At 39.9% G+C, this 21,434-nt stretch overlaps 1 protein-coding gene across 1 annotated transcript in view; it reads left to right on the plus strand.

Moving 5' to 3' along the window:
• Nucleotides 1-12,825, plus strand: part of LOC145542626 (aldehyde oxidase 2) — a 76,007-nt gene extending 63,182 nt beyond the window's left edge. The window contains exons 33-36 of the mRNA XM_081581820.1: nt 19-207; nt 509-676; nt 9,977-10,052; nt 11,116-12,825. Coding sequence (XP_081437946.1) covers nt 19-207; nt 509-676; nt 9,977-10,030 — 411 coding nt within the window. The 3' untranslated portion in view covers nt 10,031-10,052; nt 11,116-12,825. The remainder of the gene's footprint in view (nt 1-18; nt 208-508; nt 677-9,976; nt 10,053-11,115) is intronic.
• The last annotated feature ends 8,609 nt before the right edge of the window (nt 12,826-21,434 follow it).

Consider the following 21,434-nt stretch of genomic DNA (forward strand, 5'->3'; position numbering starts at 1 on the left):
AACATTTTCCCTCTTTAGATTGAAGGTGCATTTATTCAGGGAATGGGCCTTTATACCACTGAAGAGCTGAAATATTCCCCAGAAGGTGTCCTGTACTCTCGAGGCCCAGATGAGTACAAAATTCCAACCATCAGCGATGTCCCAGAGGAGTTTAATGTCTCCTTGTTGCCATCATCACAAACTCCACTAACCATCTATTCATCCAAGGTAAGCATTCAAACCTACAACTACACAATGTGCTTTTAAAACACAAACACTACCTTTCCTATAGAACAACTATTTAATCCACACAGGATTTTAAAATTTCAAGTGATACTAGGATTTCTAAGAGTACACAAGCTTCATTCAGTCAGTAAGTCAGTCAGTCAACAAACAATTATTGAAAATTATTGTATGTAAGATGCTGTGCTGGGAGTTGGGGATACAGTGGTGAAAAAGACCTGCCCCTCACCTACAGTGGCTGATGGTCTAGTGTAGAAGCCTCTAAAACAAATGTGCTTCCTTGCAGGGCCTGGGGGAGTCTGGGATGTTCCTGGGGTCATCCGTGTTCTTTGCCATCACTGATGCTGTGGCTGCAGCTCGCAAAGAAAGAGACATAGCTGAGGACTTCACAGTGAAGAGCCCAGCGACTCCAGAATGGGTTCGAATGGCCTGTGAAGATCGGTTCACAGAGATGGTATGGAATTACTGTTTATTTTCCTAAAAGGTGATTTTTCTGTATCTTGCGTCTTAGACTACTCAGGTAAATTGTAATATTATATATAAATCTTATATATAAATTATAAAAAGTTTATAAGATATAAAATATATATCTTATATTATAAATTATATATAATTTCCTCAGGTAAATTATAATCAAATTATAAGAGCACATTATAAGATACAAGCTCATCAGGTATAAGACGATAAAAATAATCACACAAATACCTTTTAGTATATGTAGTAATTTAAACTTTATGAAAAGCATTTCCCCATTTGTTATGTAACTTAATCATCTGGGCAATCTTCAAGTAGGATAATTTATGGTGCTTTAGAAACAAATAGCTAAAATGTGAAACAACGGACCGTTTTCATCCAACCACTGTAAGTATTCCCTCCCTCTATGCTACCTAATCTATCCAATTCTTCAACAAAAACAAACACACAAAAAATAACCCAGGTCATGGAGAGATATTTGATAATGTCACTTTCCATGTCCCCTGTACAAACACAGAGTACACCCAGTCTGTCCTTTATTCAGGAAACATGTGGTCTCATGTCCCACTGATGCTTTTCCACTTCATTTCATTTCATAGCAGTGCCTCGCAGCCCAGGGGTGAGGATTTGGGAGCCATCTGCTATATATATATGCACACAGCAATGCCAGCCTGCTGACTGGGGCAGACACGCGATATTGGGTGGGTCATTGGTTCCACCCTGCACTGATTTCCTCATAGCTTCCTTACATCAACGGTAACGGTAGTTCACACTGACTAACTATTTTACAGATTATCTCACTACTCATTCCTACAACTCTATCAGGTGACTACTATGATTTTCTTCATTTTACTATTGAGGAAACTGAGGTATAGTAATTTACCCAAGGTCAAGATTCAAGCCCAGACCTACTTCTTAAAAGAAATGTGTGTTTTCATAACTATATTAAAAGAAACCCAAATACTTAACTGACCTCCTCAAAACAGCCAGCCATAGAGTGAAAGAACAAAGTGACCCAGGATTCAGGAATATTACTTAAAGGGATGTGTCATAACTAATCATTTCCTTCCCCTGCGTGATCCAGTCCTCTCCCCATCTCCAAATCTGACTCAGCATTTCTTGGACTCCAATAATACTGACCATCCTGGGTTTTCCTCCATCTCCCAGAGATGGTTCTGCCCCTCAGGCTGACCCTCAGCCAATTGCACTGTCCACAGAAAGAATTCCAATCATCTGCCTCGGGCCAGTCCCTCCTCAGATGGTCAAGGCCAGGGAACCAGCCCTCCTCCACCACCGCAGGAACACCTCTGGGCTGATCTGGCCTGGAGAGCCATGTCTGCCCATTCGCAACAGCATCGATGACATGAAACTGCAGAATCATGTGACCTCCACTCCCAAAAGCACAAGCATTTCTGACCTTTAAACAGAAGTTCTCCATCACCTCTTGCAGTAATAAATATCCTTTTCTGGAATGGGGAAGATTCAGGAAACCAAAAAAACACAACAGAAGATACTAATCTTCCTTTCTTGCCTGGTTGAACATGTTCAGCCTTCAAATGTCCCAGCTTTTAGAAAATGAATTTCTTCATTTCCAAGACTTCAGGCTGCTTTTAATAGTCCAGTTTTCTGGCAGTCACTCTGTCACATGCAGTGATAAAATGTGCATCACTTTAATTTCATTCACCATTTGCAACTCAGCCTGTCAGCTACCTGGTCCATGTAAGGAGGCTACATTTTCTCCCAAATCTGATGGTTGCATGGTAAGATTAATAAATGTCTTCACGGATATAAAGCATGTACTGATTTGTACACCCATCAACCAAATGATCAGAGTCAATGTGAGAGTAACCTCCCATTTTCTAAAATATTCATAAATGGCTACATTCTAAATATCACCTCATGTTATAATCTATACTTCATATTACAAACCTCATTTGCATAACAAGTATTTTTATCTTCATAAAAGCCACACATGTACATTTTGGAAAAACTAGAAAATGCTGAAAAGAATAAGATGAAAGTTAAAATCAGCTCTAATCTCACTAACCAAAAATAACCATAATAATAATAATAATAACCATAATAACCATAACCATAACCATTTTGTGTTATGTGTATATACATTTATAAATACACACATATGCACACTTTTAACCACATTTTAATTCATATAGGGTTTTTTGTTTTATTTATTTAAAGTTTTATTGTAGTATAGTTTGTTTACAATGTTATGTCAGTTTCTGCTGTATAGCAAAGTGAATGTTATACATATTCATATAGGTTTATATATATAATATATCCTATTTATATACTCATTTTACAAAATTGGGATATCCCTAATGTAAATATTTTAAAAGATTTGAATAGTATAATGGGGAGTGACTCGGTTGAGCCTGCATTCACAGGAAATCTGGATTGAGAAGGTCATTTTCCCATGCAATGTCACTCAAAAAATACAGTTGCTTTAACCCAGAGAGAAAATACCTGGCCAAAATTGTTTATCCCCCAAACTTATAATCTTTATTTATAGCCACTGGAACAAGTTTTGGAGGCAGGATCAGGGCAGAAGTTTTAACTTCTTAATACTAAGCCTCCTTAGTATTAAGGCTACTTAGAATATGTTGAGAAAGGCCATTTATCTTTCATTCTTATCCCAACCCACAATATTCCTAGCAATTCCACTGACCTCACATATATCTGAATCAATGAGAATATAGCCTTCTTCAAATTCTTGGCAAGACTTGGGTGACCCAATTGTTTCTCTCTTCTAGCCTATAAACCTCCTCAGCTGTACATCAGCAGAGAAAGAACAATTAGAGCCAGCCTTGAGTGGGGCCTCCTGAAAGAGACAGAGAGGAGGAAGTCCTGATTCTCAGTTTAACAAAGAGAAGCAGAAACACATGAATATAGATTCTACTGTCACTTCCTGTCCCAGGAAATGTCAGTATTCCTCCATCCATATAGTAACACAAACCGGAAACCTTGGACTTGGCCCAACATTTCTCTTTCTCATACTCAGTAGCTAGTCCCTCATCACACCCTGTCAATTTGAACCCCTAACAATCTCTTCCACCAGTCATGTTGCTGTTGTTGTTGTTCAGTCACTAAATAATGTCCAACTTTTTGTGACCCCATGAACTGCATCATGCCAGGCCTCCCTATCCTTCACTATCTCCCTGAGTTTGCTCAAACTCATGTCCATTGAGTCATTGATGCCATCCAACCATTTCATCCTCTGTCGCTCCCTTCTCCTCTTGCCCTCAATCTTTCCCAGCATCGGGGTCTTTTCTATTGAGTCAGTGCTTTGCACCCTGGACTCTGCAGGTTTACAGGGTGCAGACCAGTTACATGTGATAGATTATTTTAGATTATTAAAGAAGCTTTCTCTCGAGTATTCTTGTTTGATCTGAAGCCTAAATGAAGTGGAGGAACAAGCATGAAGCTGGTAAGAGTGTATTCCAGGCAGAGAATAGCCAGTGCAAATGCCCTGGGGCAGTTTCAATGGATTCAAAGTAGCCCTCAAAATGGCCTTCTTCATAAGTCTCTGATCTTGCCTCCCTGGTAGAAAAAAAACTTAAAACTGAAAGGCTGCAGTTGTTGTTTTCCATGGCAGAGAGATAAAAGAAATAGAAATATGTGGTCAAGCCACATCTTCAGGGTGAAACCTGAATAGTTCTTATCCAGTCAGCAGTTTCCTAGCAACTAGCCTCTATCACAATGCAGATCTACTGCTTCAGATCTTTAGAAACTGTCATTCATTCACACAGCAGGCCTCCTAAAATTCTTATAGCCTGGCTCTTGACCAGTTTTTTTGGCACATTAGAGCAAATTTGAACCTGCATTAGAATTTATTGAGGTGGCCCAAAAGTTCCTTCACATTTTTCAAAAAGTTTGTTCGGGTTTTTCTGTGAGATGTTACCAAACGAAATTTTTGGACAACCCAATACATTTGCTCCAACTCCAATGTAGCTTTTTAGTTGAGATATGTAAGGATTCACACTGGCATACAACACTGTACTATGAAAACAATTTTTTTTAGAAACAGATACTGATACTCTTTGTATTTGGTCTGTGAATTCTTTTGTCAAAAGACAATTTGTTCTGACAAGAAAGAAGGTGAGATGGTCGGAAGGTCTGTATACTAGAACATGAGCATTGGAAAGTCACAGATCTCTTCTTTTAATAACTTTCTTATAACCACAAGGTAAATAAAAACCAGTGTACAGCTACTTCTTCAACAGAAATGATGGTTAAACATTCAGTGTTTTTCCTTTGGAATTCAGTAAAATAATGCATGTAAAAATACTGTGTAAATGCAAGTCACTACATAAATATTACAGTTCTGGTCTCCACCAAATATCTATAACTGCTAATGACATTTTTTCAAAATATGCCTCTCCCAGAGGCTTAAAAAGACTTTCCACATTAAATCAAGCTGACCTGCTGAGGGCAGGGGAAAAAAAAACAGCCCTTAACACTTAGCAGCCGCTTTCACAGATAACTGGCTTTAAGCATCAGTGAGAAGCAGGCATTGGTAAGAAGCCTGGAGCTTTTCTTTTTTTAATCTTTCAGCTGCACCCAGCAGCCAAAAGGGACCTTGGTTCTTGGACCAGGAATCAAACCCATGCCCTCTGCATTGGTAGCATGGAGTCTTAACCACTGGACCACTGGGGAAGTCCCTGGAGCATTTTTGTTGTAAAAAGTTCTACAACTTGAATAATCATATGAAATTTTTTTTGACCAGTATGACAAAAAAAATTTTATATGACCAGTATGGTTACCTTGATTACAGTTGTTAATTGTTGCTCTTATCAATGGGCCCTTTCTTAGGTGGTTCCCTCCTGGTCAGAACACTGTTGCTGGTGTTAGTTTCTGCTCTGAGCCCAACAGAGCAGCCTGGCTCAAACAGATACCATCAGAAATATCATTCCTATACAAAATTTCCTTTTAAGTGATGGGAGAGAGAAAATTTTAATTCTTGGGAAATATATTTTGTGAAGTCATTTAAAATACGACAAGGAAAAAAAGAGGAAATTTCCTTTAAAGGTATACAGAAAATGCCTAATCAACACTTCCAAATTAGGACTTTCCTTAGAAACAATTATTTCATTAAAAAAAAAAAACTTTATGATTCAGAGACATGAAGGAATCCACAATCTTAAAAATTAGAAAAATACTGCTTTCTAGAATTTGTCCTGCCCTGTAATTCTATAAAGTTGGCAAATGTCTTTTTTCTGAAGACCTTTACCTTCTCCACTTTGAAAACCTAAAACATAACCAGTTGGGAGAGGGCAGGAGGGAGGAGCATTAAGATTAAAAGATACAAAAAAACTACTGGACTTCCCTGGGGGTCCAGTGGTTAAGACTCCACAATCCTAAATCCAGGAGGTGTGGCTTCAATCCCTGGTCAGGGAATAAAGATCCCACATGCTGCATGGTACAGTCAAAAAAAATTTTTTTTAAGATCCAAACTACTATGTATTGGGTTGGCCAAAAAGTTCATTTGGGTTTTCCCATAATAACAACCCAATATAAAATAAATAAGCAACAAGAATATATTGTACAGCACAGAGAAATATCGTCAGTATTCTGTAATAACTTTAAATGGAGTATAATCTATAAAAGTGTTGAATCACTATGTTGTACACGTGAAACTAATAAAATATTGTATATCAATTTATACTTTGATTTGAAAAAAACTAGAAAAAAAAAGAAAACCCTAAAACAGCCTCCTTGCACCTACTCTCCTCCCTCTACCTCATTAGGACCCATGTCTCATTTTTCCCTCCCTGCTTCTTTTGCATTTCTAGGTGCACACACTCTGTGAGAGTTGGCAACATTAAAAGTGCTATCTGTTTAGCTCAGTAAAGGAAGCCCTTCCTGACAGATGAAAGAGGAAAGGCATGTGAGCATTTCCTGTGCTGTGGCAAGCCTACTTTACCTGCACTGTTCTCAGCTGGTTTGCCCCCAAATGCTAGTGCTCAACCCCATATCCTCTGAGCAGGGGGAGATATACTGCCAGTCCTACAAGCCTGCATGCCCTTTCCTTATGATTTTGGGAACCTACTCCAGCAACGTGTGGAAACATGCAGTCTCTAGCCTGTTCTGCCAGAACCTGAGCCACAGATGATCGGCAGGACCTTAAAGCAGCAGTCATGCCTCAGTCACATGGATTCAGTGATACGGAGCACAGATACAGATCGCACGTCTTGGGCTGCTGCAGCAGCTTCCCCAGAACACCAAGCCTGTGGTCCTGCTCCCGTGAGAGGCACATACAGTCAGACAGGCGGGACACACACACACACACACACACACACACACACACACACACACACACACACACACACACACCTTCACACATTCAGATAGGCATGAACTGGCCCACTCTTCACCACCTCCTCCTCCTCCCTGCCTCTCATGCTGTCTTGGAAGAATTTTGTGATGAAACTGGTTCCACATTGAACGTGCTTGTTCCAGGAGGCAACATGTGGTGACACTTCATACAGTGACCTTTCTTACTGCTGAAGGGGATGATCTGATACTGTTAGTGAATATGTATTTTTTGCATCTAAAAATTCTCCTACCTGGTCTCTGGAAGGTTGCTCCTTTAGTCTGGCAAAACTGGAGACATCCCTCAGATTAAGAGAGGGAATAAGGGATGCAGAATGGGAAAAAGGGAAAAGGCAGCCATCTTATCCAGTCAGGGAAAGCAGTTATGACACTTTCTTAGCTTTGTGACTAAGATATGGCCCTGGAGTCAAAGGCACCGGGGTTGTGATACCAGCCCTACTTTTTTTTTTTTTTTTTTAATTGAAGGGTAATTGCTCTACAACACTGTGTTGGTTTCTGCCATACATCAACATGAATCAGCCATCCAGCCCTACAGCCCTACTTTTGATGATGCATTTAACCACTCTGATCATTTAATCTTTATAAAATGGCAGGAAATGTTCGTGGAGAGAATAACTCTAGTTTCCTTATAGCGTTTTTAAAAGGTTTGAATAAAACACATGAAAAGCATTTAGCAGCTGTCACATGTAGTAAATGTTCAATATACATTGATGATGATGATGACTGAGTCAGAAGTCCCCAAGGCTATCTTCAGTTTTGATGATTCAGTGATGAACTCACAGAACTCAGAAAGCTGTTATTCATGGTAATGGCTTATTACAGTGAAAGGATATAGATTAACATCATCAAAGGCAAAGGCACATGAGGCAAAGTCCAGGAGAGACCAGGTGAAGCTTTCAGATGGCTTTTTCCAGTGGAGTCACACAGAGAGCCACCTACTTTCCTCAGCAACAATGTGGAAAAAGAAGATACCTGAAGTATTGCCAACCAGGGAAGCTCGGCTGAGCCTTGGTGTCCAGGAGTTTTATTAGAGATCAGTCACATAGGCACAGGTTGTGTGCAAAGCTGACCTTAGTCACTCAGTGTCCAGCCCTTCCAGAAGTCAAGTGATATTATTAAGACCTCAAGTAAACAAAGGCACTCTTACAAGGCAGGATATTCCAAGGGCTGGGGTGTTACTCCCAGGAGTTGATCAAAGGCTAACCCTTTCTTTGGAATGTGCAGAGTTTGGACAATGAAGGCCTCCTGAGTTCATCCTTTACTGCACAATGAGGATGATGAACAATCCTGGATTGATGACGCTAGGCGTTGAAACCAGTGAGACTGGGCAGATATACTTCAGAAGGTTTAGCTATAAGTGGAATCACTCTTGACAACCAAAGTCAATATATTGCCTTAATCATAGCTATCAAGAACCAACAGGGAGGAAGAGGAGGAGGGAGAAAGGGAATGATGGCCCTAAAAAAGGGAGAAGTGAAAGAGAAGATCATCAAAGGCCAGTGAAGATCCGTTTACATCCCAGAGCTGGGATTCCTGAGGGAAAAAGGGAAACTGGGTCCTCACTCAAGAAGCGAGGGAGTGGGTGAGACCCAAGAAGGCTGGGTTAGCAAGAGAATGAGTATTGATCTGAGTCCCAAAGTAGAAGAGTACCCCAGGAACCCAGGTCTGGTAACAAGAATAGGATACAGGTTTTGGGAGAGACTAAAATTTAATAGAAGAGTTGACCCGAATCTACCTCAGATGAGACTGAGGAGCTTTGTCCTGCATCCAGCCCAATCCAGGTGGAACAGGCTGACCCTAAATAAGACAGCCAAGTAAATACTAACACAGCAGTTAGGTTAGAGAATCAAGGAAGTCCCTCTCAGGAGTGCAAACTAGCCCTCTATTTACATTCCAGTACAGATTGAGAGCAAACAGTAAGAATGGAACTGGTAAAGATATCCTAACAAGTTAGGAGTTGGGCTGTGTTTTCGTTTGTGGTTTTCTGTCCTCTTTTTGTGTTTTTGTGAAATAAATATCGGAAGACAAGCTTTCTGAAACCTTCATAACTTTTCATTATTTACAGAAAGTTTTTTATGTTTTTAACACTTTTGTAACTACAAGTCAACTCTTCAAACAAAAACATGACAGCAGAGGAAGTGAGAATGTACATTCTGCTTATTCTGCTTTGGGGCAAACCCAGCAAAGAGAATCCCGCAGATGGGAGCTGCGGACCAAAAGGAAGAAGGACAAATAGGTTAAATTCTTCGGGCTTCTAGCCCAGAATATAGAAATGGGCCGGAGTTTAACTGAAGCCAAATCATTTGCCTGGTCATGTAGACAGGGCTCTTCTCAGATACCTGCAGAGGTGTCTGGGTCTGTAAACTACAGGCAACTCTCAGCCTAACCACTTTGCCCTTCCCATCCTCCTCCCACAAAGGTTTTCGTTGGATTTATAATTCTTTTGGGGATTCACATCTGAGAGGCAGAGAAGATAGGTAAAAAGTCCAAAAAAGTGAAAGTGTCAGTCGCTCAGTCACGTCCAACTCTTTGTGACCACATGAACTGTATCCAGCCAGGCTCTTCTGTCCATAGAATTCTCCAGGCAAGAATACTGGAGTGGATAGCCATTCCCTTCTCCAGGAGATCTTCTCCATCCGGGGATCAAACTGAGGTCTCCTGCCTGCAGGCAGATTCTTTACCATCTGAGCCACCAAAGTGTGCCCTCTTAATTAGCAGTGAGTGTAATGGTTAGCAGAGATGATAGCACTGACCCCCTATCTTTTCAGAGTTGTCACTTGAAAGGAATGGTACAATCCCATTCCCCAGGAAAATCCTGCTGCTTCCCATCAGAAACATCTTTCAAAACCTACAGATTTGATATCATTTTCCTGGTGAAATATTACAAAGGTATTATGATGTTAAGTATTTAATCTACTTTCTTTCTTAGATCCCAAGAGATGATCCTAAGACATTTAAACCCTGGTCTATCAGGGTAGCATAACACTGCTGTCATTGCCTTAAAGGTAAGATCAATAGGCTGAAAGAGAATTACTCAAAACGACAAGATCAGCTAGTCCAGTGGTTTTCAAGTGGTGTTCTGTGATATCTTAAGATTGCACAAGTGTGTAAATCAAGTTTCCTTTTAAACCCTTTTTTTAAAATTAATCTTTATTGGAGTATAGTTGTTTCTTTTTTAATCTTATCCAATATTTTCAATATTTATTTAGTTGGCTACACTTTGTCTTAGCTGCAACATGCAGAATCTTTTAGTTGTGGCATTCAAGATCTAGTTCCCTGACCAAGGATCGATCCTGGGCCTCCTGCATTAGGAGCATGGAGTCTTAGCCACTGACCAACCAGGGAAGTCCCTGAGTCTTTAACTAATCTTCCTTTACCTGCAATTTCAAATTTTTGCACTCTTCAGAGTGGCATAACTTTCTTATGTATTTGCTTTATGTGCTGAACATTGACCTTACTAAATTTATTCCACACTAAAATCATATATGTGTGTGTGTCCTCCCTAACATTTTAAATCTCTTCTAAAAATGTGTCAAAACCTGATTTCCTTAATGGCTCAGTGGTAAAGAATCCGCCTGCCAATGCAGGGAACATGACTTTGATCCCTGGTCAGGGAAGATCCCACAACCTCGGACCAACTAAGCCCGTGTGTCACAACCACTGAGCCTGTGCTCTAGAGCCGGGGAGCCACAACTACTGAAGCCCTCCAGCCTTGGAGCCCGTATTCCACAACAGGAGAAGCCACTGCAGTGACAAGCCTGAGCACAATTAGAGAGTAGCCGCAGCTTTTCGCAACTAGAGAAAGCCAGAGCAGCCATGAAGATCCAGCACAGCCAAAAACAAATAATCTGTTTTTAAAAACCTCTGATCTCATTTTATATGATCTCTCTGATTCTTATTTTATAAATGAAGACATGGAGGGCAAGGGAGAACAAGTAACTACCAAAATGTACGTATGCAAATCTGTGAAGCTGACAGTTCCTTTTGTTAACTACTATTGTTCTCTTCACATACAAAAGTTGAGATTTGTACCCTTTTATAATTATTCTCTTTTCTTTTTTTTCCCAGGAGTTTCAGTTTTTCACAAGTGAAAAGATGGTTTGTTAATGCTAACTGGACTCCAAACTGATATTCTTGTATTGTTGTGTGGGGGTGAAAGACACAAAATTTAGAAATATTATTCAGATTTTATTATGTTTAAAAGATGAATCATTACTTCCAAATTGTTGACTTAGACTTTCTAGCCTAAAGGCCACCAATCAAACACTGCACTTGTCACAGCAAGGAGCATAACATTGATTTTTTTCTGAAGATATCATGTAAATATTGCTGTGAAAGCAAAATTTCCCTTTGTGTGCCCATCCAATCTAACTAAACTAGTAATCCAGGTTACAATTCTACAATGAAAGATACTTCTCAGCAGATGAATATGTGATTAGTTTTCCCAGAGATGTGTTTGATTCAGTTGTAAGGACACCACAAAAGTCCTAAAAGTTTTGTATCATTTTGTTTTTACTGTGGAGTAGCTATAGGTCTATGTATGTGCTTTGGACAGCAAAGGAATATTTTCCTCATGTAGGTCAGACATCCAACTGGTTGACATTCTCTTGGAATTTGGAGGGGAAAAGCAATGTAAAAACATTTTTAATATATTATCAAAAAACCCTTTTTTTTTTTAAACTTGATTATGAAAAGTATCCATTCTGTTATCAGTTTCAGAAATGCTTAATTGCTCAGTTTTCCATATATAGAAGTAGGTGCCATGGAGCTGGACCGTAAAGAAGGCAGAATGCCAAAGAATTGATGCCTTCAGACTGTGGTGCTGGAGAAGACTCTTGAAAGTCCCTTGGACAGCAAGGAGATCAAACCAATCGATCTTAAGAGAAATCAACCATGAAGGACTGATGCTAAAGCTGAAGCTCCAGTATTTTGCTCATCTGATGCAAACAGACGACTCCTTGGAAAAGTCCTTGATGCTGGGAGAGATGAGGGCAGAAGGAGAGGAGGGTAACAGAGGATGAGATGATTGGATGGCATCACCAATGCAATGGACATGAACTTGGGCAAACTTCCAGAGCTGGGAGGGTCAGGGAGGCCTGATGTGCTGCACTCCATGGGGTTGCAAAGATTTGGACATGATTGGGTGACTGAACTACAATGACAACAAGGTGAAGCAAAAGAATCCTGAATTGTAATCACCTTTATGCTGTAGTTAAAACATGCAGAATCCATCAAATTCCACTAACCTGCATTTTAGGGGCCTTCAGAGAAGGAGAAACCAGCGTATGAATTAGGCCCCATTTGACCGAAAAGTCAGAGGGTAAAATGATGCTCTGTCAACCAGAAGTCATACCATCAGGCTCCCCAGTCATCTGCAGTGACTCCTGGAGTGAATGAAGGAGGTGAGGCTGAACTGAGAGCGCTGGGTGACTGGGGAAAGAAGGCAAAGGTTGGGCATATAGTCTATTCTGAGGGTCGCTGAAGGCCATGAGCATGTCTGATTGAAGGGATTGGGATGTGGCTGTCCACAGGCCTGTCCACTGGTGGGAGGCTGCACTGGGCCACAGGAGCCCAAGGGAGGAAGTGGGACAGTAGCACAGATAAAAAGGAGACAGGAGCAGAAGGGTCATGGGCAGGGCATAAATGATACAAGACTCTTGCACACTGGAGCAGGAGAACTGGGAACTTAGTGGGAGTAGCCAGGGTGAAATAAGTTGAAAGTAATAAATAAAAAATGTTTTGGCTCTTGAAAATAAAATCCTTAACTGTGTAATCAAATATGAATGTGAGAAATGCGTGTGTTTTTATCATTTGGGTCATTTTAAATGATGATAAACATAATTTTTTAAAATTTGGCCTATTAGGGCTAAGGACTTTTCATTTGTCATGGTTGAGAACTATAAAGCACTAAGAACAAAGGGATCTGAATAAAAATTATTCATGTAAGTTGATGCACTAAAATCTGGATGGCGTGGATATAAGTACTTTTTTAAAAAGACATATTTGAAGCCACATCCTAAAAACCAGCTCCTTGAGCTCTATAAGCCTTGGTAAAGGATAAAACTTAAAATTTACCTAGAATTTTTGGATAAGTAATACATTCACACAGTTAAAAAATATATGCAAAGGTGTGCAGGGCAAAGACTTATTCTAGTATCACCATCCCATCCATCCAGTTTTTACACAAGTGCAGACTGTTAACCACTTTTGTTAGCTACTTTTTACTTTTTGTCTCCTTCAGAAATAGCTGGTCCCACAATGCCCGGTCATTCGTGTCCATTATACCTGCTGGACCCACTGAGCGAGATGCTGTTTCCTTTCTCTGTCTAGACAATTCCACCCCCTTTTCCATGTAAGAACCCTGGTGCCCATAACAGTGAGAAACTGTAATCCTTGACACTCATCTGGACTCTATGAACCCTCTTAGTTCTTCCCCTGGGGTCTTGGGTACACAGGAGGCATTCATATATTTGCCTTCAGAGCCTGGGTTCTCTGGGTGGGTTTTCTCTCATGTAAATGAAAAAATAGTCTGTTCCCAGCTCTACCCCTGGAACTGTGAAAAACACTTGATCAGTCTCACATACCTGGGTAGACAAGTAGCAAAAAGTATGCCTTCTGATTTTCAAGATACCAAAAAGTAAAAAAAGGGCAGCAGTAGTTGGAGACAGAAAATAAAGTCATCTTCTCTCTCCCTACTCATGTTGAATGAGTCAATATTAAGAAACCACAGATTGCAAAACGAGAGTGCTCTTTCTCTGGCAGAGTCACTGTAGCAGGACAGATGCCTCCACCCTCCCTTAACTCCACACTGGCCGACGTCACTGCTGATCTTGCTCCAAACCATTTGGCACAGAGCTGCCAGGACAATTTTTCTCAATATCTGTAACCATCCACCCTCCCTGGCTAAATGAGTAGCATGCAACAGAAGAGTTTCTTCTTCCAAAAAGGGCTATCCAAACATTGGCAGAGTAGTCATCTGTCGTTTTTATCTGCTGGGGGTCTTTTCCTTTGGAAAGTCACCTGTCCTCCACCATGAGGGCTGCTGGGAAAGGCACAGGATAAGCTGGGTCAAGAGTCTCTCTGATGAGAATCAGACTCTGGAGTGAGGTACAGAAGGGTAAAGGGATCTCATGGCCCTGGGCCACGTAGAGCACTCAAGCTCCACTGCTGAGATCCTCAGATGTGCCCCTATTCCTACATATCTGAAGGCTGGCTTCTTCAGCCCAGCATTCAACTCTATGAGCTAGAGAGTAGCCATTCCAATTGCATTACTTTCTTAAAAAAAAGAAAAAAGAAAAAAAATGGCAGGGGGCAGGGGTGGAATTCCCTGGCAATCCAGTGGTTAGGACTCGGTGCTTTCACTGCTGTAGCCGTAAATCACATGGCAGGACCAAAAAGATAAAAAGGTATTCTTTCCTAGGGCTGTTGTAACAAATAACCATAAACTGAAAGTCTTAAATATTTATTTCCTCACAGTTCTGGAAGCTAGAATTTTGAAATTAAGGTGTTGGCAAAGCCATGGGTTCTAGGGATGAACCCCTCCTTGCCTCTTCTGGAGGCTCCTGGCATTCCTTGGCTTGTAGCTGCATCACTCTGATCTCTGCCTCCATCATTACACAGTCTTCTTCCCTGTGTGTCTATGTTTACCTCTCTCTATTCTCTTATTAAAACAGCAATCACTGGATTTGGGACCACCCTAATCCAATATGATGTCATCTTAACTAATTACATTTGCAAAGACACTATTTCCAAACAAAGTCACATTCTGAGGTTCCAGGTAGACATAAATTTGGGGTGACACTATTCAACTCACTATGCCAATAATCTGAGGTAAACAGATACAGTTTGGGATAGAAATGATCTTCCCTCCTTTACTCCCTATTGTACCTGGTTCTTCTTTCTCTCCCACTATCTGTTTGTCTACATATATATATATCCTCCCTTTCTGGACAACAGACATACTTACTGGTGGCAGGGACTATATTTTACTCATCCTTTACCACAGGGTCTATCTTAAACTGATGCTTTACATATTTTACTAAGGAAGAGCAAACAAATATGCTCTATTCAAACAAAGTATTTGTGAAACCTATACTTTGTAACTCAGATACTCATCTAAGGAAGATAACAAGAAAACAAATACAGTTCTTTGACAAAGAAGTCAGGTTACATTGTTATTGAATTTTAATCTCTTGAATGCATTATTTATATTACTTGTACATGTTAAGAAAAATTCCCCAAAACTGGGGAAAAAATACTGTGGGACGTTTTGAAGTCATACTCCAGAACTAACAAACCCATTAATGAGTAACCTGATGCTCCAGGGATGCTCTGCCCTTATGGTGGCTATAAGCCTAGAGCTTGCCTACGTGCGTGCTAAGTCGCTTCAGTCATATCCAACTCTTTGCAACCATGGACTGTAGCCCACCAGGCTCCTCTGTCCATGGGATTTTCTAGGCTGGAATACTGGAGAGGGTAGTCATTTCCTACCCCAGGGGATCTTCCCGACCCAAGGATAGAACCTGCATCTCTTATGTCTCCAGCATTGACAGGTGGGCTCTTTACCACTAGTGCCACCCGGGAAGCATTTAGTTTAATTTTCATTGATTAAACTTAAAAATCAGTCCTCTAGCTGCCTTGGCCACCTATCAAGTACTCAGTAGCCATGTGTGGCTGGTGGCTATAATACTGAACAGCACAGAAGAGACCATATTCATCATCCCAGAAAGTTATATTGGACAGAACTACTTTAAGGAAATGGAACTTTATGCATCTACTATGTATTAGGGTTCACACTCTGACCAAAGTTAGGTCTTGAGGTAGGCCATCTCTAGAAACTGGAAAAGGTAATGAAATGGATTCACCCCCAGAGCAGAGATTCCAGAAGGAACACCGCCCTGCTAACACTTAGATTTTAAGCCCACTGTGACCCATGACCTCCCAACTGTAAGATAACAAATCTGTGTTATTTTAAGCCACCATGTTTGTGGTGATTTGTTACAGCAGCAAGAGAAAACTAATACAGGTGTTAACTAGTAGAACACTGACAAAGTGCAAATGATTTCTGTATAGCTGAAGAGATAATGCCAGTGGTTTCAGGACATGCAACAGTTTTTGTTTTGGGAGTTGCTTGTTTTTCAATCTAACTGTATACCTCTTATTCTGGCATTCTTTTTTTCCCATATCTGTTCCTCATGTCTTCCCTCCCAGATGTATTATCTTCTTGGCTCCCTCATTAACTGTATCTTTGACCTTGCTCATGACACATTGTGTGATATGAGTCATGGTTTAACATTTTTAAAGTTAGACACTGACATATAGCTAGCAAGGAAAAACAAACAGACACAGGACTCTGAAATTGTTCTATACGTCACGAGAGCCTATGCAATTTATGTAATAATGGATCTGATGAAGACAGCTCATTTACAATTTAAATGAATAAATTTCATATCCTACAACAAATACAATTTATTGACTAACTGTAACCAGTAGATGACTACATTCCAGGGAGAAGATACAAGGAACTTTGTGTTAACTTTGAACAAGCCCAATGTGATTAACATTAAATGTATAACTAAGGAAGAGCTTCTTCCTTTTTTAATAAATATTACAAGAGCAGAGACTGTAATGTAAGTAAGATCTTTCTCCACCTGTTTAGTCTCTTGGTTCCTTGTGCTCAGGAAAGTACTGTGCTGTGATCAGTCGCTTGAGTTGTCTCCAACTCTTTGCTGCTCCACGGACCATAGCCCGCCAGGCTCCTCTGGCCGTGAGATTTTCCTGGTAAGAATACTGAAGTGGGTTGCCATGCCCTCCTCTGGAATCTTCCTGACCCAGGGATCAAACCCTGATCTCTTGCATCTCTTGCACTGCAAGCAGATTCTTTGCCGCTGAGCCACCAGGGAAGCCTGGCTCAAGAAAGTGCTTGGAGTATAAGTGGTCTCCAAGGCTTATCCAAATTAGTATATAGAAAATGCAATGTACTTGCTTTTTTCCTCCCCAGGCCTTTCAAACACCATTTTGACAATTATTTATTTATATTTTTACCCAAAGACAAGATGAATCAAAGTCTGTTGTTGTTTAGTCGCTCAGTTGTGTCCAACTCTTTTCGACCCCATGGACTGCAGCACACCAGGCTTCCCTGTCTTTCACTGTATCTGAGTTTGCCGAAATTCATGTCCATTGATTTGATGATGCCATCCAACCATCTCATCCTCTGCCACCCCCTTCTCCTCCTGCCTTCAATCTTTCCCAGCATCAGGGTCTTTTCCAAGAGCTTATTATTTCAATATCCTATTCTCAAGTTGCTCACAATACATAAACAGTGAGGAGATAAGATGTGCATACAAGCAAAAAAACAACATCAAAACCCTGTCCTCTCTCCTGCCCTGAGGCTCTTTTCTCCACTCCATTAAGTGCCCAGAGGAAGCAGGAGTAGACATATCAGAACCATGTAAGGAGCTTTTTTACTTATTTGGGTCTTAGCTGCACATGTGAGATCATTTAGTTGCGGCATTTTGGTTCTAGTTCCCTGACCAGAAATTGAACTCGTGCCCTCTGCACTGGGAGAGGGGAGTCTTAGCCACTGGACCACCAGGGAAGTCCTGTAAAGAGCTTTTGTAAAATTCTCCTATCTGGCTGCCCACAGCTACCCTATCCTGAAACAACACCCCAAAGGGGTATTGCCAGAATATAGGTACTTTAAAGTTTTACAGGACAAAGAAGAGGAGCAAGAATACAAAATACATTGTAAAAAGGATATATCAACTTAGTTAAAATAGAACACAATGGAAGGTCTCACCTTCCAGCCCACCACGCCTCTTTTTTCCAGAGAGATCTTTCTAAAATGCTGGTGGCTTACTTTCTTTAATAATCTCCAGTGATCTCCACTACTAACCAGATTATCACAAACTTACCTAAAGTAATTAAGGAAATGACAAATATAGCACCCGACAGATTCTTTTTTTTTTTTTTTTCCGACAGATTCTTTTAATAAATATTGGCAGCCTCCACCAATTGAGATAGGTCAAGCATGGCAGGTTCACTTTGAGTGGGCACAACACTCTGATGGCAGACTCATCTACCTTCCAGTCGGACAAGTGACAGCATCCTCTAAGAAGGCTCCCAGAACCAACAGTGCTCCCAGCACTGCCTGCTGAATCCCTCCACCTTCTTCAGATAAGGGTCATATGGCCAATGTTAGCTTTCTAGACAACCACGTTATCTTATTTCTAACTTCCCCTATGCCAATTAACAAAACCTTAAGCTAGAGTTTTAGAAAATTATTTGAAACATTTAGGGAACTAGTCTTTTCTTTTTTTTTTTCCGATTGTACCAGGTCTTAGCTGTGGCACATGAGATCTTCGATCTTCATTGGGACATGTAGCATCTTTAGTTGCAGCATGTGGGATCTAGTTTCCTGACCAGGGACCGAACCCAGGCTCCCTGCATTGGGAACTCAGAGTCTTAGCCACTGGACCCCAGAGAACGCCCAGGGAACTCATCTTGAAGTGCAAATTCGCGATTTGGATTCTTCAAAGGCAAATTTACTACACAAGTTGATGATATAAAATTTTGTATATATACCAAAAAAATTGCAGATAAAAGTTAACTATATTTAAATATATCACATAGCTTGCACTAAATTTCTAAAGCATATTAAAGCAAATTACTATACAGAAAATGGAACACAGATTAAGACCAAACTCTTAGCACAGCCTCCTTCTCAATCCCCACCTCATCTCTGCCACCCCTCCCCCAACACCCACAAACATACACACACACACACTATACCAGACACACCATGCTGCTTTCTACTCTTAGAATCTGGCAGCTATGGTCACTTTTCAGGATTTTCCATGTGTTGCTTCTTGGCTCTATTTCTCCATCTATCCAACTTCTCTTCCTTCAAATACCTCCTATTCAGGATCCTTTGCCAATCCCTTCCTTCCCAACAGTGGATTTGGTCTCTCCCTCCTCCGTATTCTGATGGCATCCAGCACAAACCTCCACATCTGCACATTCACAATGGTATTGTGCTTGTCCTCACGATGTCCCTCATTGGACAACGCACATCCTAACTACCATGATTTACTGTCTTCAGATCTCCACTACAGATCTCCACACATATGGCTGGTATTTATTGGATATTTATTGAATAAGGGAAATAAAAATGGAGGTCCTAGAGCATTTTGTTGTTACCTCTTACCTGCCTTGAAAAAGCAGAGACTTTCCTAATGTGTGCTCAGCAAATACATTTCTCAAAGACAAATCTGTTACTTGTTGTTTCTACTTTCTTTCTAGAACAATTAATTCTCAAAATGTCATTAAATACCAAAGTTCATTTTTTCTTCACTTTTACATGATTTTTTGGAAATTGAAGTATACTTGAGTTACAATATTACATTAGTTTCAGATATACAACATAGTGATTCCATATTTTTATAGGCTATACTCTATTTAAAGTTATGATAAAATAATGGCCATATTTCCCTGTATTATACAATACATCCTTGTTGCTTATTTATTTTCTACATAATTTAATTTGTATCTTCTAATCCCTGACCTGTCTTGCCCCTCCCCTGCCTTCACTCTCCCAACTGATAACCTCTCGTTTGTTCTCTGTATCTGTGAGTCTGTTTTTATTATATTAATTCATTTTATTTTTTAGATTCCACATAAGTGATAACATACTCAGCCTTATTTCATTAAACATAATATCCTCTGTTTTTGTCTGCCTTATTTCACAAGCATAATACGCTCTAGGTTCATCCATGTTGTAACAAATGGCAGATCTTCTTTCTTTTATACGCTAACATTCCATTGTGTGTATATGTACACATACATATTTATTTCTCATACCTTTTAAAAAATAATTATTTATTTATTTTAGGCTGTGCTGGGTCTTTGTCACTGCCCGGGCTTCTCATTGCTGTGGCTTCTCTTGTTGCAGAGCACGAGCTCTAGGGTGCATGGGCTTCAGTGGTTGTGACTCGTGGGCTCAGTAGTTGTGGCTTCCAGGCTCTAGAGCACCGGCTCTGTAGTCTCAGTACACAGGCTTATTTACTCCCAGGCATGTGGAATCTTCCCAGGTTAGGGATCAAACCAATGTCTCCTGCATTGGCAGATGAATTCTTTACCACTGAGCCAACCAGGAAAGCCCTCTCATATCTTCTTTATCCATTCATCTATTGATGGATGCTTAGGTTCCTTCTATATCTTGGTGATTGTAAATAATGCTGCTAAGAACATTGGGGCACATGTGTCTTTTCAATTAGAAAACATCAAAGTTCTTACTGTTATTTAAACTTTTTACTTGGTTTCTAAAACATCTTCATGACATTTATGTATTTTAAAATGTGAGATGAATTCAAAGAAATAGGTGTAGAGAACTGATGAAGAATTTTACTTTAACATTTCCTATAACAAGTTACCAAGTGCTAAGAATCTCTGTTGTGGGTAAGCCTTATTAAGTACTGTTCTCTGAGGCTACAGCTTTCTGCACTGGTCAGGTTCTGAAAAGGATACGTTTCAAAAGAAAAAACTATTTTTGTCCCAGAAAGACCCAGGAAATCCTCTAAGACAGTTTTATACTGTATTTTAAGGTAGAAACTGAAATGCACCTTAAGAAAAAGTTTCTACTTTTTCTCACCAGATAAAATGATACTAAATTTATTTAATGGTAGTCCATGGCCTTCTTTTGGAAGAATTAATAATCATTGTTAGCTTACTTTGAAAATAAAGCAGTCCTTCTTACAAAGTTTCTGTGGAAAGAATATAATGCATGTGAAAATATTCTGTAAACATTAACACCCTCTGTAAATGTAAGGTCTACTATGACCAGTGTATTACTATTAATAGTAGTAGAACACATCAAGTAGTAGCACTGGTAGTAGTGACTACTACTAGTAGTAGTTCTTTTAGTCTAGTTGCTTTTTTATTTTTGGTAAAAAACTTCACAACATGCAGAGAACTCTAAAAAGTGAAATTTGGTTTATAAAAAGACATCAAAGAAAGATGGCCATGTAAATATGCCAAGCAACAGTTTAACATATATTTAAGATAATTTTCTAACACAGAAACATTTAAATCTGCATCATCAGTAAGATTTCTTGTTCTTTTGAACAAGAAAGAGTTCCTTTGCATTTTAATATACCAAAGGATATGACTTAATGAGCAATAAAGAGTCCTTCTTAAATAATTCTATAGCTAACAATTATATCACATGCTGTCACAGTTAACTTTGTTCAGTTTTGCTTTTTAATGAATGCTTTGAAAGTTGCATAACTTAGAATGTAGATATTGTGGTCATCCGAAACATTACTTACTTAGCAAGTTACCTCAAACTACTTTCTGAATAAACACTTTACAAGAACAAAGAGTTTTCCCCT

The sequence above is a fragment of the Giraffa tippelskirchi genome, chromosome 3 (assembly GCF_054371585.1).
Source record: "Giraffa tippelskirchi isolate mGirTip1 chromosome 3, T2T-mGirTip1v1.2.pri, whole genome shotgun sequence".
Classification (NCBI taxonomy): Eukaryota; Metazoa; Chordata; class Mammalia; order Artiodactyla; family Giraffidae; genus Giraffa; species Giraffa tippelskirchi.